This window comes from Epinephelus fuscoguttatus, linkage group LG12 (genome assembly GCF_011397635.1).
Source record: "Epinephelus fuscoguttatus linkage group LG12, E.fuscoguttatus.final_Chr_v1".
NCBI classification, from domain to species: Eukaryota; Metazoa; Chordata; class Actinopteri; order Perciformes; family Serranidae; genus Epinephelus; species Epinephelus fuscoguttatus.
Genome location: NC_064763.1, coordinates 545,205 through 559,294, shown reverse-complemented (window position 1 = coordinate 559,294; position 14,090 = coordinate 545,205). Strand labels below are relative to the sequence as shown.

Here is a 14,090-nt window from a genome sequence, read left to right as displayed (position 1 = left end):
GCCATAACTTAGCAAACATGACAAGTAGACAGCATCTGAGCTCAGCCTTCAGAGCTGACAGGGCATTTGCTGCAAGCTCCTGAGTCATGGCCCACTGCTTTTTGCGCCAACCCAGACTGTATGAAGCGAGATTAGTGACATAGAGAGGTATGAAACTGGCTAAAAAGTGCCTTTCACTTACCATCACCTTTGGAAAAAGGGTCTTTTTATAGTCAAAAGTCAATCTTTGTGTGAAATACAAATATCAAATGTCAGCTGAGGTAAAACATTGTAAATGCATCTTATTTAACTAACTGAGCCATAAGGTTTACTGTAAGCCAAGCCTATGTATTGGAATCTTGTTTTAACTAAACAACTGGATATGTTTTTAGTGTTGTCTGGTCAATTTGACCACACTGGCTCTAAAAGATGCCTTCTATAAAATCATAGGTACAACAACTATATTATGAATCGTTATATGTTTGCTTAGGCCTGATTTGCTGAAGTCTGTTTTACACTACTGGTACTGCTATTATAGCTAATAGAACACCAATTTTAAAAGCTCAGTAGTCTATTGGTATTCACAGATAATATTCCATCAATAAAAAATTTTCATTTTTGATTTTCCTAAACACGAAAGTTATTTCCACGTATCCTTCATTATCGGACTGAGTCAGTATAGCCTACGTAAATGTGATAACATTTAAAATCAGCTGCATCAAGTTTAAAGAATGTTAAGTTGTCACGTCAGAAATAAACGGAATGGTATAATAAACATACTATCTTGAGAATTTATACAATTATTCATTTTCTGCCATGTAGCATTCCTCTCTCTATATAATTGCAGCAATAGTGTTGCTTTTTTGCTACACATGTCATTTGACTTCAATTTATAGGAAAAAGCGTGGAGCTTCAAGAGGAGAGCCTCCTTAAAAGAAAGAGACTACTTTGTGTCTATGGGTAATTACACATCTGAGCGTACAAAAATGACATGCAGGGTTCCTCAGGGCTCCATTCTGGGACCTCTTCTGTTTAACAGCTACATGCCTCCACTGGCACAGATTATGGAAAAAAAAAATGTTAACCTAATTATGAAGATGAAGATTGGAAGTGCCACATCTTTATTCAATTAAACAAACACTAAACTGACGTAAATGTTTTTGTGGAGCCAAAGAGGAGCAGTTAAAAGTAAGCACTCAAGGTGATGTTAGTCATGGACTGAATTTTAACAGCCCTGTCAAGACAGTAATGATGTGAGCCTACTATCAACTCAACACATCAAGGATGAAAAGACTGATGTCTTAGACCCCTGTTTATACGACAAAAATTTCAACTGAAAACAGTAAAATTAAGTTGCGTTTTGGCCGACCGTTTACACGACAGCAGCATTTTGGGTGCCTGAAAATGCAACGTTTGAAAATGGGTTCCAGAGTGCAACTTTTTGGAAACGGCAGCGTCTCCATTGTCATGTAAACTTGCAATATGCAGTACCTCTGAAAACAGAGACTTTTTGCACATGCGCATTACGGTTCCAGTCACTAGGCATGCCGACCGTCACAACAACAATGCCGGGCTCTGTTTGTGCTGCTCACCCTGTTGATTTAAAGTGAAGTGTAGATCTGTTACTGTAGCAACTCCACCTCATCGTCCATCCAGACAAAGTTATCTGTGCATGCTTTTGCCATTGTGTCTTCTTTGTTTTGGTTTGTAATCACTGCGTTGTAGAGGAAGGCGCTTCAGCGCAGGCACATGGCGTGATGTTGCTTTGCAAGTTTACACTGCCACCCATTGGCCTGGTGTGCATACTACAGCATTTCCAGTAGATTTTGCGGCTCTGTGTGAATGGGGATCATTTCAATAACGTCGTCATATAAACATAGTTTTTTAAAGTTTTTAGAGAAATCGTTGTCATCTAAACAGCACCTTAGCAGGATCTGGAAAAACTTGTCCATGCACTTTCAGTAGATTTGATGACTGCAACCACCTCTTTACAGGTCTCTTTTGTATGTTGATCAGACAGCTGCAGCTGATTCAGAATGCCACTGCTCAAGTCCTCACAAAAATCAAGAAAGTATTTCACATCACTCCATTTCTGAGGTTCAAAATACCACCATTGGTTTAAAAAAACACTGAATGGTTTAGGGCCCGCATACATTTCTGATCCTCTGCTACATTATAAACCATCCAGACCTCTCAGGTCTTCTGGCACTGGTCTGCTTTGTGTCCCCAGAGTCAAGACTAAACATGGGGAAGCAGTGTTTAGTTTTATACACCACATATCTGGAACAAACTTCCAGAAAACTGCAGGTCTACTGCCACTCTCAATTCATTGGAATCAAGGCAGGGGACTTCTCTGTTTGCTGCTGCTTTTAATTAAATCAAATATTCTTTATTTGTTACAGTGCACTGTGACTTTTATCCTTGTATTTCATACCTATCTTAGTATATGTTATACTCTCTATGCCGTTAATGGTGTTATTATTATATTTAAATGTCCTTTTATAATGCAGTAATGTTAATCCAAAAACATCACATAGAATAGGACAATGACAGGAAACACTTTTCTGTGCAGTGACTACTTTTACTCATACTTTAAATGCGACTGGTTAATAACTTAAGTAACTTGTTGCAGCCCCTTCTCTTTGGTCATCTTAAAATGATCTTTTATATCAGCATTTCCATCATGCACACCTGAAAATGCACTCATGCAAGGAAAGGATCCTCCACCTGAATTTATCTTTGGTATGACAGCTTACTATTAGTATACTGACAGGTTCTCTCAGAGAGAGTTTCAGGTGTCATAGCAACTTTGACACGGACACATTGAAAGAAAACAATACAGACAAATCTGTGTTAAATTCAGACGCGTGGCACGCATGGTTCTACGAATGCCCTGAAAACAATTATAACCTTATTAGCTTTATTTTAACTGTGCTAAATAACTGGGACAATTTGGTATGGGATGTGGACATTTAGTGTTTAACAGACATTTGTCAGGGCTCTGCACACCCAGCCTGAAAATGGGACAATTCCAGCCAAAGTAGGACGTCTTGTCACTGTACCTTTGAGGTGACTTTTCCTGTACAGTAATGTACAGTGGAAGTACTTATATAATCAAAGATATGAACATTTGAGCACAAATTCATTGCGCTTCTCAGCAAACCAAGAACAGTTTTATAAAATTAGGACCTATGTCACATATTTACCAAGACTTACTTAATATATGATGTGTATTATGATGTTGTTTTAATTTGGTATTAAAAAAAGTGAGAAGGAATTACAGTTCGAGGGCCTTCCTTAAGTAAAGTTATGGCTTGTTTTTTAATTTGCAACATATTCCCTCAGCTGAGAATATGTTTCGCACATACATTGACTTCTGACTCTAAAAATACCCTATTTCCTGAAAAGATAATTAGTGAAAGGTGCTTTTTAGCCAATTTCAAGCAAGAACTCTGAACATAAACTGGTCAAGACCAGGTTAGGTCTGCAGCATAAAATGCATTTACATAAGGTTATTTAAGTGTGTGAGTGGCCTATTTGAATCCCCTTTTGTTTGAGATCATGCTGCAAGGTGAGTGTTTGCTGATCCTGTAAGTTTATTTATCTCCTTTAACTTTAGCTTATATTGTAGTTATGCTATGTAGCGTGTGAAATAGAGTATGGTGAATGTGCTCGGAAAGGTAGTATCAGCACTACTTCTACCTGGCTTGCATGTACGGACCCTGGGTTTGGTTGAAAGTGGCAGTGCTGTTCGGGCTGAGAAAGCCATGTGTAAGTAAGGTAAAGGAGGTTATTGGGTTGGTGTGGGCAGCAGTGAGATCTGGCATTAGGGGAGTGTCTCTGGGACGCCAGAGATCATTGTCTAGCCTCCTGGAGGTGTCGTGGGACCGACTAGACGAAACACTGGTGAAAGGAGGTTCCCACCCGATGACCCCAAAGACATGTTAGTTATCACTGCTCACTGATCTGTATAGATAAGCCTTGCCATAATAGCTTATCATAGGGCTTAGGAGGTTATTCACTGAGTGCTGATCCTTTTCTAGAGCACAAACTTCTTGTGTTTATTTGAATTGAATACCATGGTAATCTAGCCAAGTTAAAAGACAGCCACTTTTGTAACATGGACAACCCTTGCTTTAGGGTCAACATACTTCGCTGAGCAACTGATCTCACTTTGTAATACAACCCGGGTTTGTGCAAAAAGCAGTTGGCTTCAACACGGCATCTTGCAGCAGATGCCCTGCCAGCTCCAAAGGCTGAGCTCAGGTGGTATCTACTCATCATCTTTCCTGAGTTATGGCTATGAGTGAATTTTAGCACAGACTAAGTGTGGATAAAAAAACATCTTCATGATAAAAGGCACGTTATCGAAAAAAGTAAAGAGAGAACTTACTCCTTGTTGGCAGCAGCTAGTTAGCAACTCCTGCTTCTGACAGACAACAGCTGTTTTCTTCTGTTTAGTTTACAATAACTGGCACCCATTAATGTTGCTTTCCACCATCTACAGGAGAGCACTTTGTCTTCCCTGTTTGTGTATTTTGTGCGATACACAAACAATCTCAAAAGGATCCATACAAATCCATTGATTCACATCCAGATCTGAGTAAAAATATGACAATATATTTGTACAAATGTTTGTGTTCATTCATAAATGATGATTTAACAGATGTATATTAGAGGTTTGGTTACTGATTTACAGGTTGAAAATCCCTCTGCATTTATTTGTGCGTTGTGTTTTATGAGATGAGTCACAATTATGGCACTTGTTTGTGCTCCCTGCATTTGTGGATTTTGTGTGAAACACCACAGTAAAACAATCTCAAACGAATTCACACAAGTAGGTGGAGATTCACAAATACATTTTCACGAGAAATGCTAAGTTAATTATCAAATGAAGATATGTTGTAATTTAGAAGCAAAACAGATGCAGATTTACAGATACATATCACTGCATTTTTTTGTGCATTGTGTTTTACATGTAACGTGTAACATTTGTTTGTAAATACTTAGGAGACTGTTTTAACACCATACAAGTAGTCAATCAAGAATAAGAAACATTGACTTTCTAGCTTCTAAATGTGTAAGTCCATGGTATAGGCAGTCTGAAAAGTGTTCACCTTGATGAAGACTTTGAAACCCACTAATTATTAATAATACACGTATTAATAAAGTGGCCTCAGATGCTTTCAGACTGCCAACCTATACCACTGACTTTACATTATCTAAGTAAGCCTGTCAGTCATTGTCACTGCTTCTGAGTTTGCTCTCTGCTTTGCAATAAAGAACTCCTTACAATACAATAGAGAGAGGCAAGAAAATCTAAAGAGCTTTGATGTCCGATGAATTAATCTCCATATTTCTGATAATGGTCTTTAACTAGTTTCAATGCTATTTCAGCTTTATCGAATTATGTGTTTCCAGCAGAAGGTGATCAATCAGTCATTGTGTTCAAGTCTATAAAGTCACTGTCCATCACAAAAGGCATGTAGATGTTTCCCAGCTGAGAGATGTGAGTATTGACTCCTGACAACATAGTAATGTCTGAATAATTCAGATGCTACTGTCGTGTTTTAAGTGTTAAAAACAATATACATATGTCTGTGATTTACTGAAAATCTACATGCATATGAAATACACTGCAGAGAGATTAAAAATAGGTGGCTTTTGGGATTTGTATGTATGTGCATACTGTAGATGGACAGGAATGTGTGCGAGCGTATGTGTGTGTGTGTGTGTGTGTGTGTGTGTGTGTGTGTGTGTGTGTGTGTGTGTGTGTGTGTGTCTGTGTGTTATTAAAGAGAAGGAAAACATAGCTCTGAACATTACTGTGCATTTGTTTGTAGCTAGTTATCTGAAACTGCATTTGCTTGCCCTGCTGTGAAATCATGGTCCACTCTGTTGTTGCTTCTCATACTCACTGAGCCTGACAGTAGAAGGCTCATGTAGTGTAGCTCGATACCACTCTGCTGTATGAAATATAGTGAGTCATCCTCACATTCAGTCCATGTGTAATTTAAAAATATCAATCAATCCATCAGTGGAATCATAAACATATTTTAAAAGTGACATTGAAAAGTCTCTGCAGTGACATGTTTTCATAGACCTCGCTTAGACAGTGATGTCTGGGAAAGCACCAACTTACCATCGGAGCTCCTCGTCGACCAATGATGTCTGGTCGAGGTCCGAGGCCGTGGCGATCCATAATGCAGGGGCAGGTGAATGTTAATGGTGCCAAATAGAGAGCCAGGAGTATGATGATGTAAATCAGCAAAACCAACACCTGGGAATCTAAAAGGGAAGAGTAAGGGGGTTTTATGGTCACTTTATTAATCTTCTGTTGCTCTAGGGAAGGGGCCTTCCTCAAAAATATAAATTATTTTATTTGATATCATCTGCTTATGGTGCTGTAAAGTATAGCTTTATTCATGATACAGTTCATAAAAAATGATCTTCTTCAATCCTCATCACTCTGTATAAACCAAAGAACTCAAACCCCATTATCTGCCCGGTGGCTGATGACAAGGATCTTTACTTGAAATACATTTCACCACTTACTAGATCTCTCTCTGCGGACCACATATCCAGCTACCAACCAGCTGATAGCTGTGACTGTTGCCAGGGCTCCAATGTGCAGGAATGGTGCTGTAGACTGGTAACCAAGACACAAATATAGAACTGATGTTAACTGGTGGTTACTTATCAAAGTGAGTAGGCCTACAACAGAGTACAGCATGTGGGTAGCATGTGTGGCTAAATTTTTCAGAAATAAGTAAAAGTGTGATGATCACAGCTCTTTCTTGGTGTGTCACAGGAGAAATAGAGTAAATTTGATTTTGTCTGTTCTCTCAAACAAAAAATGTGTGTGCTGTACTAGGGGCTGATATGGTGGTTGATCAGTACTACTTTATTAGGAAAAAGAATGTGGGACTATTTCTTGGCTGGGAGCAGTGACTTCACTTCTTTATGCAAAGTTTAACAACTGATTTTTGCTTCATATTCAAGGGTCCAGTGTGCAGGATTTAGGGGGATTTATTGGCGTAAATGAATATCATATGATTTGTATGTTTTCTTTAGTGTATAATTACCTAAAATAAGAATTGTTGTGTTTTTTTTATCTTAAAGCCACAGTGTGTAGGAATTTCTCCCATCTAACGTTGAAATCATATATTGTATTTAAACAGATGGCGCACTCTAGCGCCTCACTGTTTCAAATACGTATTGCAATAGCTGTAGCCGCTGTGTACCAAAAAGCTATGATAACACTGATGAAACCATGTCATCCGATACTACACGGAGTATTCATTCAGGCTCCTACACAGACACACGCGATGCGAGTTGACAAACCCCCTCCTCACCATGCTGGCTGTGTTTACAATGTAGGACTGTTGGGGCGGATGTAAATTGAAACAAACCAATCACGTCTTGTCCTTTGACAACTGACAAGTGGCTCAACCTCACACACCTCATCCCTCTCCTCGCATTACTGCGCCGCTAACAGCTGTTAGTGGCCAGCGGCACTACTGCCGCATAACAAAGTCCCACTCTTTGAGCATAATGCAGGATCATGTATTACGCAGCATCACGGGAGACGGAATCCTCGTCGCCAAGAAAGTGCAAAAGGGAATCAAAAAGGCAGCGCGACCGGCGAATTAAGAAAACAAGGGTCAGCATTGGGGTTGCCTTTCCCAGGTGGAGAGAGCTGCTGAAGGAGAAAGGTAATACAATCACAGGCCAGCGCTAACAGCGGATAACAGCGGCTAACAGCTAACAGCGGCTAACAGCTAACAGCGGCGCAGTGATGCGAGGAGAGGGATGAGGCTGTTAGCGACTGGTCGCTAACAGCGGCTAACAGTCAACAGCGGCGCTGGCCTGTGATTGCATTACCATTCTCCCTCAGCAGCTCTCTCTACCTGGGAAAGGCTACCCCAATGTGGGCCTTCGTTTTTTTAATTCGCCAGTCATGCTGCCTTTTCTATTCCCTTTTGCGCTTTCTTGGCGACAAGGATTCCGTCTCCCATGATGCTGCATATGCATGATCCTGCATTATGCTCAAAGAGTGGGACTTTGTTTGAAATTTGCCAGGGTGGTAGCGAGGCGCCTGCTGCTGCTCTCCTTTGGCTCCTCAGTCACACAGTGCTGGCCTGGCTCACAACGAAAACACCGAAGGCGGTGCTGTATGTCCCTTGCTGGCGGGTGTATTCTCAAGATGGCGAAACGTAATGGAACCTGTAGTGTAAAGAGTTAACGCCTAATCAAGTAGAAGTGTTATACTGCATAACTTGATTAAGAAACAAAGCCATATAACCATCATATAACTGAGTGAGAAGCATCTATATGTGTTGAAACACTGTCATACATGTCAAAGTATTCACAATATGAGTTCACATTGTATCCATACACTAGAGAACACACACATTCAAATATAACCTATAATGTTTTGTATAGTGATAACACACACACACACACTCAAATGCTTGTATTACCTGATGCACATTAAAGGATTATATTGCATGAGAGCACATGAGAGCACAAGAGGCTGCATAAAGAAAGTCCCAAAAATCCACATGTTTTTTAAAAATAAAGTGAAAGCAAGTCCGGAGCTAAGGGTGAAAAGCTTGGGGAACTCCAGGCTCAGAACGAAAGCATTACACCATTAAAAACAGGCCTGCTCATGATTGGACAAAAAGAAAAAGGTTTCCACCAATAGATTTGGATTAAAGTGGGATGGATTAGCAGAAAAAGGTGGAGACTCTACCCAGTCTCCACCAGCATAAAAGCAGATGTGCTGAGAAGCGGTTTTCAGTCCGGCTCCGGGGCTTGACTCGATGAGTTGTATGTGTTAAGCCTGTGAACACATTAAACTCGATTGCATCGGACTCAGCCTGTCTCCAGTGTTTTCTTGAGTATTATTTAGCTGAGTTCAAGGTACCAGATCGACATCAGAGGACAATTGAGAAGCAAGGTTGAGGACAAGGTCGGGAGCCTACAGGCCCACTTCCAGGCACCGATTTTTGCCTCTTCAGCTGGCGAGCCAGCCAGGAGGGAAGGATGGTCGGAGCCGGAGACCGGGAGCACTGGGCTGTATGCCAGATACACAGGTGGCCACCAAATAAGGTAAGCAGAGCTTTTTCTGTCTAAACTGGGTGTGTCTGGGGTGCAGTGCTGGGAGCCGCCCAGGTCAAAGGTATTTGACAAATTCCTATCCCAAAAGAACCTGATTATGATGAATTGATTAAATTGGAAAGTAGTTAGAAATATCACTGAAAAAGGCAATTAACATCACTGGAGACGGTTGGGTCTGCTGCAATAGGTGTGATCGTGGAGCGGAAAGAGTGAATGTGTGTGTTGAATGTATGGAATACAAGCAGTAAGATAACTAAGGTATTTAAAGTATTTAAAGTAGTAAGAAGAAGTACATGACAAAAAACTTGTAAGAGTTAAAACAGGATAAGAGAAACATAAACCGGTAAATAAGAGTTGAAAAAGAAAAAAGAAACAGAGATACACAAAAGCATATCCGTGGATACCGCTGCCTATCCTTTCAGCGCACATTTAAGCCTGTAGGGGCAGGTGTGCTGTGTTGGATGGCAGGCCTTCATGGGCGGAATGCTAGAAGTTAAGTGAGATATAAAAGAGTTAAAAAGACATAAAGCTTCTGTGGATACCGCTGTTTAAAGGGTGATCTCTCAGCCAAGAGGGCAGGGGAATCGCCACAGACAAACAGGACTGAACGGGCAAAACGCTAAAAAGAAAAAGAAAAAAACAGTCAACAGATCGATCAAAGTGTAAATATATGTAAAAATCTAACTGTAAGCCATAAAGTTGTTGTACATACATTGTAATATATCTAGTAGTATCGGGAAAAAACTGTAGTAAGTACAATATAACTTGCCTAAAAAGTTATGCCTGAAGTGTTGTATAAAGTATTGTAAATATGGTAAAGTGTTAAATAAAGTGTAACTGTAAAAAGACTGACAAATCATTAGACGACTGACCTAACAGAGAGTACAAAGGGAGGGGGTAAGGAATGCAGCCAGCACAGAGTGAGGAACACAGCCAGCAGAAAGGAGTTAACCAATAAATCAAAACTGCTGTAGAAGAATTTGAGGGGGTGAGCGCAGGAGAGAAACACAGAGCGCCTAAAAATAGATGGAAGAGGGAGAGATTATTGAAGATGAGACTTGGGAAGAAGAACACTGTCTGACTGAGGGCCCTGTAGAATATAAAGGGATACGTACACATTTTTGGTTGGAACGAACCTACATAGACAGCTAGGAGGTAGAGCATTGGCAAAGCGAGCAAAAGATCAAACAAAAACTCTGGCAGATCACTAAGTTTGTTAACTTGAAAAAAGTAAAAGAACAGTTTCCAGATGCCCAGTGGGAAGAGATTTTGCGTAGATTGTGGGTCCGTTATTCACTAAATTTTCTATTAAAGAGCCTGTGTGACAGGCATAAGAGCGGACCAGTAGCTTCACTTTCTCTACACCAAATAAGTATACGAGGCCAAAACGGGGTGAGATATCCTCCACGGCTGCAAATTGCTGTTGTGCCCAGAAAAGTAGAGTGGGAAACAGGTAAATTTGGGTGCTTAACCCCGATTCCCCAAGGGGACGGGTCGCATAGTTTAGAGTACAATCCATTCAAAGAAAAGAAATATAAAACTGCCATAACAGTAGGGAAAATCATAGTACTAATACGCACAAAAGAGACAGACGAGCTACCAGAGATCCCAAGAGCCAGTGAAGTGAAACAGGGCTTCATGGGAGCCAATCAGGAAAAAATGGAAAAGAGGGTTTTGACCCCAGTGGAGTTAGTAATGAGACAACACCCAAACAGGGTGAAACGCATCCAACGTTGTGTGGCAAAGTGGCACAAAAGAACATCGGGAAAGAATTGCTGGCCTCTGGAAGGTACTTTCAATCTGGCATGCTGTGATGAAGTGGAGTCAGAGTTGAGGCATAAAGAAGCTCGTGACACAAAAGCGAGTTACAAGTTAAAAAACAAAAGAGCCAAAGAAAGGGAAGTGTTGGGATGGTTTAAACAAGCTGGTGCAAAAGTGATGATGCAGCAGGAAGAGAAGGAAAAAGAACAGCAGGATCAGGAAGGGGTGGTGCCTGCAGCCCCTGTGACACCTACAGCACCACCCCCATACCCACAAGAACTAACACAGCCAACAGTGGGACAATATACACTAAGAAATGCAAAAGCCATGGAAATGGAGGGCCAAGTACAAGAAAATTCACAGTAACTTTAATCAAAAACTCTGAGTGAGAGATCAGAAGAAGGAAACTGCATAGGCCATGGAAAAAGCTGCAGCTGGAATCAACGCCTCCTTCAGAAACTGAGAGTACTGATGGATCAACCGAGGATGAGGAGGATGAACAGACTGTTGAGGATGATACAGAACTATCCTCGAAGGTACCTCACAACTGGAGAAGAAACACTTGCAGCTGGACTACAGATATGGAGCTGACAGAGCTGGCCATCAATGAGGACACCCCTCTCACCAAAGAGCGAGTCACACCCCAAGGACAGAGAGAATGGGAGGAGAAGGCGATTGAAAAGGGGGAGACTCGAGAAACACCAGCCTCACTACTCTAGTTGCTTCAGTCTTCCAACTGGGGACAATCGACCCCCTGCTGAAGAAATATGGGAGCAGAGAAGGGAAAAGCAGGTGCGGCAACTCAGGCGCTACAGTGACGTGGATGAAGGGGAGCTGGAAAAACTATTAGAGGCAGAAACTCTACGTCTTAAGAGACAGCGTCATAGACACTCATCTACCGTCGACCCGCCACCAGGTCCAAGCAATAAAGTAAGCACCATGCAGGCCGATAGGAGCGGCCAAAGGCAAGAAAATGATGCTACAGCACAGCTGTCATCATTCATGAACGAAAATGAGGACCTGTTTCAAACATGGCATGACATGATGGAACGAACCGATCAGAGAATAGAACGAATGACTCAGAGCATAAAAACCCTAGAAGAAGATCTCAAGAAACCCCAAGACCCCCAGCAAGGAGAGAGGGGACCCCGAGTTAGCCCTAACACAGAGCATATTACTCTGACACTCAAAGGAATGTTGGAGTCCAGCAAGGTACCATCACAGAAGGCACATGATGCTGACAAAGGACTGGTAACAGACAGCAAGGGGCGGAGCCATAAAGGTATGGAACTGAGGGGTGGGAAAGTACGTGGCAGACCCCCATGCCCATCAGACTCTGAGGGCGAGGAGTCAGGAGGTGCACCCATATGCCCCACTGTGACAAAAACTAGTGGAAGGAAACAGTATGGGCCCTGGCCTGGACATGATAGGGCTAGCAGAACGCTTGCCAGTGCTCACAGATGGAGCCGATAAGTGGATCATGGCCTTAGAAGAAACTACAGCCGGAATACAGTTGGCAGTGGGAGACATCAAAGCCCTACTCACTTATGTGGCAGGAAAACAAACTACCAAAGAGATCTTCACGGACGCTCTCCTGAGTGCGGCTGTTGGAACCAATTCACATGACTCGCTGGATTTTGGAGGTTACCGTGCTCAGATATGGCAAAACTTGAGAGCTCACTATCCCGCGAAAAGAGACCCATCCAAACTGGAGGGAGAAACCATGGGGGAAGAGGAGTGTCCTTCCAAGTTCCTACACAGTTTCCAAAAAAGGTGGAAAGAAGAAACAGGGGAAGCATGGAATGCTAATAAGACAACTCAAAGCTTATTTAAAATGATGGTGAAAAAGGCCATGCCAGAAGATGTGCAGCGCCGCCTAGAGGGCGTTGTAAGATTGATGAAGATGGACTAGCCACTGTTCTCAGAACACATTGTCCATCATGTGGAACTTTACAGAAAAGATAAAAAGAAGATAGAAGAGGACAGCAAACAACTAGCCAATAGGCTGACACAGCTGCAGCTGGGAGAGCTAAGTAACCTGGCCAAAAAAGACAAAGAGAAAGAGAAAACTAAGGTTCAGGCCCCCCTGGTTACAGCGACCCAAATACCTCCCCAGGTGACTCAGCCACAAGCGCCTTTGCAGGCAGCCCCCTCCAACCCCAACGTAGCAGGAACAGCCACCTCAGCCAACGCCACACATCACCATTATTATTACCAGCAAACACCAAGGGGCGGCAGCAGTCAGCGGCCTCCCAGAGGACGGGGCCAAGGGGGAACCCGAGGAGATCCAACATTCCGGGGAGGATGGAAAGGGGGCAGAAATTACATACCAGGCAATCAGCATGTTTTTCAAGACCAATTCAACCAGCAGCCAGGGCCACCTCACATGGGTGCAAACTATCCAGGAGCCAATCAGGCTCCACCTGATAATCTCTGTTGGTGGTGTGGTCAACCAGGCCATATACGGGCCCAATGTCCTAGTAATCCATGGGACAGTCCAGCACAAAACTGACCCAGCACAGAGCAGGGACACCCCTGGTAGGGGTGCCCAGAGGAGCCTGAGGGGGAACTAATGTCACCAGCTATATCACTACAGTCACATGATGAACCCATCATACCTGTTGTCATCCATGAACGTGACTATCTGTTTATGGCAGATACAGGAGCCACGTACTCATGCATTGGAAAGGAAGGCTCCAGGTTCCCCCTCTCTAAGTCATCAATAACGACAATAGGCTTCTCTGGGAAATCACAGATCATACCACTAACGGAGCCCGTTCCAATGCTCATTGCAGGTAAAGTCATATGTGCACCTTTGTTGTATTCAGCCCATACCCTAGTAAACTTACTAGGAAGAGATATTCTATGCCCATTAAAAGGAAAAATCATGTGCACTCAAGATGGACTGTATCTGGATTTCCCAGATGAACCCCCACAAAGCATGATGTCACAACTGCCCCAGAGTGCAACAGAAAAACGAAAAGCCCTTGCCTATTGGCTTCAACTGACACCAGAGGAATCACACTTTAGACAAAAATGGACTGAATGGGAGGTGTGGATTCGCATGCACTATGACACAGCATGCACCCCCACTCTGCCACTGCACTGCACGCTCATGTATGACAGAGATCAGACTCATGTAGATTATCAGGAATGTTGGAATACAATGATCAATAAAAAACCATATCTAATCACAACTGAAGACAGGTTTTTGGGGCCGGAAGGCG

The 14,090-nt window shown here is 42.4% G+C and overlaps 1 protein-coding gene across 3 annotated transcripts in view; it reads right to left on the bottom strand.

Annotated features, from left to right (window-relative positions):
- gdpd5a (glycerophosphodiester phosphodiesterase domain containing 5a) overlaps positions 1–14,090 on the bottom strand; it is a 169,796-nt gene that overhangs the window by 61,411 nt on the left and 94,295 nt on the right. For all 3 annotated transcript variants that reach the window (XM_049591536.1, XM_049591535.1, XM_049591537.1), the window contains exons 7-8: positions 6,535–6,628; positions 6,122–6,267 (exon numbers count right to left, since the gene is read on the bottom strand). In XM_049591536.1, coding sequence (XP_049447493.1) covers positions 6,122–6,267; positions 6,535–6,628 — 240 coding nt within the window. The remainder of the gene's footprint in view (positions 1–6,121; positions 6,268–6,534; positions 6,629–14,090) is intronic.